This window comes from Priapulus caudatus, unplaced genomic scaffold (genome assembly GCF_000485595.1).
Source record: "Priapulus caudatus unplaced genomic scaffold, Priapulus_caudatus-5.0.1 Scaffold70, whole genome shotgun sequence".
Taxonomy (NCBI): domain Eukaryota; kingdom Metazoa; phylum Priapulida; class Priapulimorpha; order Priapulimorphida; family Priapulidae; genus Priapulus; species Priapulus caudatus.
The window spans coordinates 744,273-752,666 of record NW_014577131.1 but is presented as its reverse complement, the minus strand read 5'-3'; the positions used below and the strand labels follow the sequence as shown (position 1 = coordinate 752,666).

Sequence of the window (8,394 nt, the reverse complement as noted above, 5' to 3'; positions counted from 1 at the left end):
TATATAATAAATATATTGACGTTAGTCACACAGCCTGGTCGGGCTATACACATAGATGATAGAGCTAAGTTTTTTAATAAAAATGAACTCTTATTCCGATTCAGGATTTGTTGCCTTGTAAAAATTATAGTGAAGGAAGTCGAATAACATAAAATGTTCGCATGCAGTGATGCACGGAGACAGTGGGTTCAAGGATAGAGATGATGTCTAGTACGATGATTGGATAGGATGATGTTAGTTGATAAGATAGGACTGGACATCTTCTCTATCCCTGAGCCAGACAGTGTGCCGTGCTTCACAGCCAGTGTCACAGTGAGTGATCGAGTCACTTCAGTTCATCGAACAACTCGTAGCCAGACGAAGCCCTATTAAAAAGCCTTGGTATCTTTCATCCCGAACACAACGGAATAAAGAGCCCTGCACAACAGCAGTGAGTGAGGTGGTACTTGACTTTAAAATAAAAAAATACTCAAGTCCAGTGTCAGAGTGTGAGTGTGTTGAAACTTGAATGAGAACGGGTTGAAGGTGGCAGTTTTATTTTTAAAACGGATTACCAACGAGTTACTTCCATTAGTAACACCGTTGACCAATTAAACATTTTGTTTACAGTCGCTATTACGCATAAAACTTCTCATGTCACTATTTATGGCATCGATTTACACACGAGCATTGTCGCACGCCGTCTTGGCGCGAACGAATGAAAGCGAGCACGTGCATGCGAACTTCCATTCAACGTTCATCAAACAATATTACGATTATCATGAACATAGTGTAAATAAAAAAAATTGATAATCAATACCGAGCACAGAAAATGTTACAATAAAACTAATCTGTGAAATATATCATATACTCACTACGTAACTAGAAGTAGAAGAAACTTGACTTTCACTCATGAAGTACTAAAGGATGCTGCGCCATATTTCGCTCGATCGCAATCAGCTCGAATGCTGCCAATGCCCAGCATGCATTGCAAACCGCCAGTGCTCTAGACTGGATCTTGTTTTCTGTTATCGGAAAATATGGTGTGTACTTTGAAATATGGAGCCCATCTACTAGAAGTAGTGGCAACGTGGATTTCTGGAAAAGAGGGCGCTAGTTCATTGACAAAACTTGCGTCGAACGGACGCATGGTAGATGGATACAGATTAATGAGATTAGAATGTAATATTATAGGAAGAAAACCGTTTGCATCTCATCAAATTATAAAAATATATAAGAAAGGAATGTTTTTACGATTATTTACATTTTTGATCAAGCGTATTATTAAAGCGAATACACACCAATTCAGATGTCTGAGTCCATTAAAAACGCAGTAGACACGCATTTATAGCTCACGCTATAACTATATATAAATAAATAACTCTCTGTTCAAAGTAACTATAGTTCCTCTGTAAGATTCACTCTTTGTTCAAAGAAACTACAGTTCCTCTGTAAGCTTCACTCTTTGTTCAAAGTAACTACAGTTCCTCCGATTCCTATCCGTCGATCGTCCCGAAAAGCGAATCTGCCGCGAAGCTCGGGGTAATGTATCGACGAGAAGAAGATGCCTCGACCCGACCGTCCGCCAACTTACCGATAAGAACAGCGCCGAGGGTCTCAAACACGCTGGCGAGGATGCACGCTTGTCGCATAGTGAGCACCTTCGATCCAACCGAAGTTCCAAACGAGTTCGCGACATCGTTCGCGCCGATTCCGAACGCTAGGACAAAGGCGATGATAAATCCGACAATGACGATCCAGAGCGCTTCATCTAACATGATTACGAGTCACGGGGGCAGTCAGGGGGCACAACTGAAAATTGTTTACGGCCTGTTCGCCACGATGCAGTCGTACGTTTTCGCGTACGATCGTGAGCGAACGCGATGGCGCGGCAGTCTTCAGTCGTCGAGTATTTGTCTTGCAGCTATCGCGGTGACTGTGAGGTGGCCGGCAGCATAGTCAGTATTCGCTAGCATTCAAAATATTTACAGAGCTAAATGCACACGTAGAGAAATTAAATTTCTCTCCTCCTAGCCGTACGACACGCTCGTCACGCTTTCTTCTACTTATCGCAGATCTTAAGACTTCTTTATCCTCGCAGCTTGGCACATACACGTTCTCAAGACTTTCCCACTTTCGCAGCTCGATGCGACTATGGCTTCTTTGGCAGAGCAGCAGCGTTGCTGGACGTTATACGCAATTACCACGGCAACAGGGGGTGTCTTGGCTGGCTTCCTCTGAATGGGGCGTCAATTGGGATCAGCTTCGCAGGACTGGTGGTTGGCCGGTCTACGAGGCTGCACCTGTACTACCTCAGCACGTCGGACAGGAAAGTGCAGAGATTACTAACGTGATGAACGTCTCTCACTGACATTTGGATAGGTACGCTCCGCCAGGGAGTCGATTGGAGCTGCAGGAGCGCCAACCGTAACCTCACGCCTGCAACACAGAAGAGCGGGCAAAAATTAACGAAAGGGTGCAAAAGAACAAATCAAGATCCTCAGAGCTGGACAACTACACATTTACGCGAGTCACCATACGCCCTCACCGTTAGAGCGTAGTTACGCGAGCCACGTGAGTTCGAGTGACCTGTATCATTTAAATCAAACACATTTGTTTACATATATATATATATATGTACCATCCCATAAGTACTTGTAAAGCTTATTATCTGTGTAAGCATGTTTTCTCTCCCTCCCACACACCTTTGAAACAACATAAGAGCTGTAAGTACATGATTTGTGACAAGAAAGCCATGCATAAAGTTATTAGAATGAACACTTTTATAACATTGAACAACATTCTCAGCTCCATTTCAATTTGACAGAATTTTATAAGTGATTTTTAACTGTAGCTGGCATTCAATAACTAGAAGGACTTTAACAACGCGATGCTGCACGACACAAGGCTTACCCTACCTGATAGCATATATATATATATGTTTTATTCCCTTATCAACTACGCAAGAAATAATATTCGCGATTTACATCTAGACGATAATAACCAAGTTATAGCATTTCCGCTCCTTTATCCTACAGAAATTCTGGGAATTCGCGCACTTCATCATACGTGGAATGAGGAAGTGCAGAGTGGATCTTGCTATTGATTGAACACTGCTCGGCAAGATACATGCACGCGTAGTTGTAGATTGATGTTTCCTGGTTTTCAATGTTTTAATATTTATATATATACACGAGTATATGATGCTTATTTATGCTCGCGCCAACGCGAGTTGCAACGCTATGGTATGTTATGTCGTTTCAGGTTTCCCGCATTCCGATCGAAACGCATGCGCAGTGGAAACATGGCGGTTGGTGGTTAAAGTGAAATTTAAGTTTGGCTCTTGAAATTTACACTGTGCACAGCGAACTGAGGTATTAGTTTTAATAACAACGCTGGAATACTATAAGGTGAAGGTTATACTTATACTTGATACAAAACAAGGCAGAAATGCTTAGATGATTATTTTATTTGAGATATACGTAATTGTTCGGCAGTTTTTGTAGAGGTACAAGATTATCCAATGGATGGATGTCAGGCTGTGTATATAATAAATATATTGACGTTAGTCACACAGCCTGGTCGGGCTATACACATAGATGATAGAGCTAAGTTTTTTAATAAAAATGAACTCTTATTCCGATTCAGGATTTGTTGCCTTATAAAAATTAGTGAAGGAAGTCGAATAACATAAAATGTTCGCATGCAGTGATGCACGGAGACAGTGGGTTCAAGGATAGAGATGATGTCTAGTACGATGATTGGATAGGATGATGTTAGTTGATAAGATAGACGTGTGTGGATGTGTGTGTGTGTAAGAATAAGAAAAAGCCCCCCAAAAATACAAGGGTCAGTAAGCAGCGAGGGGAAAAAGAGAGGGGCTGATTATAGAGCTGAGAGCGTGCACTAGCTTAGCATAAGTAATCGTTGTGCTTCGTTCGCACGTTAACATGCGTGGTTTAATTGCTGCACACATAGAAATATATAGAGACACTAACTAGTATATTATTTCTATGGCTGTACACCAGCCGGTATTAGTGCCACGTACGTAGGCTATATGTCGGCGATGAGGCCAGTTGAATCCGGCAGCCCCACGTGTGCAGTGGCGTTAGCCTGAAGCGAACAGCATGCAGCAGCAGCAGCAGCAGCAGCAGCAGCAGCATCGGGTGATCCGGTGAAGACTGACGCATCATGGCAGCCGGTTAAATGTTTCCATGTGCTATAAGGCGCGCACTCTCACTAGCGTAGAGAAAACACGCCAAAGTAAACATACACCGGTCGGGGCCGAGATGGCATTTTTATAAATAGAAAATTAAAGAGGCGTCGTCGTCCGCTTGGCGCACGAAGCTTGCCCGTCTGTCGGGTATGCCGCCATAAGGCATGAATATGTAGACATGTACAGAATATATATACGAACGCTATGGGTAAGGTACAAGTCCTAGAAGAAACTGCAGCTTTCTATTTAATTCTGAACACAATCTACCAGGGTATATATATATATATAATAATTTAACGCGAGCAATACACACCGCATGGATTTGCTGGTCGAGTGACCCAGCATCATAATAAGAAGACAGACGCACATTTTACGTGCCTCTTGTTTTATTTCAGTTTCGTTGATTTTTTCTTAAGGAGGACGTTCCGGTCATTACTTCAGTCGTTTCTAGGGTTTTTAGTTGTGAACTTTCTTCGTTTTGGTAGAAAGAAATACTGCACATAATTTCAAGCGTACACTATAGGGTTTTTACGAGGCGATGATTGTTCTAGAACCAATACTTCTAAGTATGTATATGCTGAGTTAGGTTTTTGACAGTAATTATTTGCGGCCCAGTTGCAGACAAAGCTAGTTAGTTAGCGATAGTTGGGAAATTACGTTGGAACAGCGCCAAGTTGGCTAAAAAATATGCGTTAACAGTGGTTGTCCTCCAGAACATTTGGTTGTACAGTCAGTAATCAGGCCGCTTATGTGAAACTTGAGCAAGAAGAGTGCGTGGGAGGGACGAGGGTGTGCACACGCTATATATAAGCATGCTCAAGCCTGAAGCGCGTAGAAACGCACTTTCTTACCCGAACTTGATTCGAACACGATAGATCCTGCAGATTTTAGCAGGCTTCGAGTGATAACATGTTGCGAACGAGCTAGTTTTCTGTACGGGGAACCACGAGGAAATACAAGGATCCGACGAAAACTACCGCAAGTCACCTCCAGACCCATATAAATATAAAGATACTATCAAGGGCTAATAATACATTCTATACACAAACATGTATTATTAGCTTTTGATACTATACTAGATCATATATGTGTGGTCTTCGTCAGACGTCAACTCATCAGAGGCGATCGATTATATTGTCATTTCCTGTTTCAACATTTTTTTTTCTTTTTTTTTTACAATACGAATGCTTTCACACTAAGCGCGTCGTCGGGACGTTCACGTCGTTCCTGATCCTGCTTGCAGTATGTTATGAAAGAGTAGTCATTCTGCTCAAACAGATGGCTGCGAATTATGCCGACAAAAAAATTCCACCAGTTGCTCGTATTTTTAGCGCAACTTGCACGTATATATACGGAAAGCCGGCTATTGCGGTAAAGTTTGTTAGCGTGGCGGTACCTTGCGACATTATATGAGAGGGTTAAGCGGGCGCTTTTTTACGACGTCGATGTTTTGGCAACATGATGCGGTTGTTTCCGATGCGGGCTAGTTAACAGTCGAAGATCTGTCGTCGAAAGATTTTCCCCGAACATCCGTGGCTATCCGTGGCATACACAAACACACACACACACACACACACACACACACACACACACACACACACACACACACACACACACACACACTACTACTGCGCGGCGCATTATACCCCTGGAAGGAGCAATAACGCCCTCGTAATATTATGAAATATATAATACTCAAGAATATACACACGGAACAATAACATCACAGCGTAACCTTGTGTCATTGATCTCCATTATAGTATCATATAAAATTTATATAACCAGGCGTAAATGAATTAATTCACTACCGGTATTATAGATATCATAGACTACTGCCCGACAGGTGCTGCCCTCTTTACGTGGACGTGTGCGTATAAGAGTCATGATAGCTGATAGCTGACAACGCGCATCACCTTGAACTTAGGCTAGGAATGTTCTTACTATAATATTAGGTCTAGAGCAACCAAATATTAAATATTAATGATAAATGTGTGCGTTGCATGAGAAATAAACTCAATACCTGCATCTTAACGAAAATATTGGGCTATCGGAATTATAACCAATGCTTCATATAAGGGGTTTAATGAGTTTTTGCATTGCAACGTAATGCACGGACTAATACTAAGATAATACATAAATAATACATTTAAAAAAAGACTAATCTGTAGTAGTACCTCGATTCGGGTACGATCCTGCTTTTATGCCTTGGAGTAAAGCACGTATCCTGATTTTCTCTATTAGTAACCCGCTGGCAGTAGAAATGGGAATATTGTTATTGTGTGATAGATAGCTTAGTGGTGAAGATATAGTAACTGAAAATCGGTTGGCTCGGATGCAAATCTAGACAATTCACTATAATTTCTCCTGTTCCTGGGCAAAAGATATTTGGTTACTTTTATTTTCCCGTATAGAAGTGGGATAATACTCTATATATCGCTCCTGTGAAATATAGATTTAAGAAATCGTCGTAGGGCATAAAAATAATAAAATTATCACTTTTGACAATTTTAGATACTGTAGATAATATTATATGTTAAAAAGACCATGTTCTATCAATCAAATTTATCTATACCATGCGTATTAGATCGATTTTTGTATGAGGCAATGAATATATTCAACTAGGCACAGGATGATCTGGTCCGTCTTGTAAGTGTGCAATGCGGCGATAATACTTAGTTAAAGTTTGGAGGTTTCCAAGAAACGATTTCTTATGAAAATCTTTACTCGAAGAATGGGAATTTATTGCGAACACTAATCCCCATTATTTTTATGAAAAGACATTTTATAACAAGTTATATCATGCATCCGATATATTGATACGCACATGAGTTCGCTGATTTCCCCTGCTCGTTATTTTCACATTAAGCAGTTACACATAATTGCAGCTGATATCACACACCCACCGCTTATACACTAGCATCATATACGGCTACTATACGTGCAATATTATTTACTCGTCCATCTGGCGGTGTTATACAGCGTTTAAATACCTCGTCTCCATCTGATCTCATACATACGCTCGTCCTAGTTGTATACTACTAGTCCTATAGTTTACTATACTTATATAGCTAATATCATATCGTTCTTCACCAGGATATAGGGGTTTATATTGTTGATAAAGATGCTTAGTGGAGACATTACAAAATTTAATACGTTCGACTTTTATCAAATGGAGGGCATGAGGCTCATCAAGAGTGTATAATATAGACTATACTGTATAATATAATATAATATGATATAATATAGTATAGTAAAATATTATAGTAGTATAGTGTATAATATATAGTCTATATTATACACTCCTGATAATATGTTGTTCTAGCAAACGCGTGCACCCTGCCAGAAGCCTATGAGCTGTAAGAAGACAGCCAGCACATCGAGAAACTAGATGATATAGGCCTAGTCTCTTATTATTATATGATATCTTCAGTCAGTTATGGCCGCGCGCGTGTGTGTCGTTAGCGCGTGCGTGTCTGCCCGAAAGCTACCAGCGAGCTAGTCGACACAAAGTAAAGCAGATGTGAACTCGAGCTGCTGCATTGGTGGATTACATTTCGGCTATTTTTGTCGGTCGGGGTTGGCCCGGTTCGCGGTCAGTAAGGAGCGCTGCGGTGATGGAGCAAGATGGGAGAAAGAATATTCGGCTCCATGACGACGGCTAGCCACCCATGCCTGCCCGGTAAGTGTCACGCGCACATATATCCTCACATCTCGTTATAATTGCCTGCGTAAACGCTTACGACTCTCTCTCTCTCACGGAGACGCGGAGTTGAAACGCCGCCAAATAGATGCGGGATTTTTTTCCCATCGTCGAATTCGATGATCGCATCTGGAATGGAAACGGAGAAATAGCGACGGCGGTGCTGCATGCATGCCAATAACTTGAACTCGTACGGCTCGTTTAGCATATCCTTTTCATTAACATCGTTCCGGTGCACGCACGCTTGTATCCGTGCAGAAATCCGACTACTCTCTCTCTCTTCTCTTGCTCCACGCTCCTCTTTCTCTCTCTCTCTCTCACGCTCTCGTCTCTTTCTCTCTCTCGTCTCTCTCTCATTTTGCTCTCTCTCTCTCTCCTCTTCTCTTCTTCCAAGACCGACAATGGACGCAGATGCGTTCTATTCTCTCTCTTCTCTCTCTCTCTCTCCGGTCATCCTTCTCTTTCTCCCTCTCCTATCACTTCTCTCTTTCTCCCGTCT

At 41.6% G+C, this 8,394-nt stretch overlaps 1 protein-coding gene and 1 long non-coding RNA gene across 2 annotated transcripts in view; one reads left to right on the top strand and one right to left on the bottom strand.

The window, feature by feature from the left end:
* LOC106821360 (sodium-dependent phosphate transporter 1-like) overlaps window positions 1-2,412 on the bottom strand; it is an 87,635-nt gene extending 85,223 nt beyond the window's left edge. The window contains exon 1 of the mRNA XM_014826122.1: window positions 1,574-2,412. Within this exon, the coding sequence (XP_014681608.1) occupies window positions 1,574-1,757 (184 nt within the window). The 5' untranslated portion in view covers window positions 1,758-2,412. The remainder of the gene's footprint in view (window positions 1-1,573) is intronic.
* Window positions 2,413-7,789: 5,377 nt separating this feature from the next.
* LOC106821377 overlaps window positions 7,790-8,394 on the top strand; it is an 8,665-nt gene continuing 8,060 nt past the window's right edge. The window contains exon 1 of the long non-coding RNA XR_001395723.1: window positions 7,790-7,874. This is a non-coding gene — a long non-coding RNA (uncharacterized LOC106821377). The remainder of the gene's footprint in view (window positions 7,875-8,394) is intronic.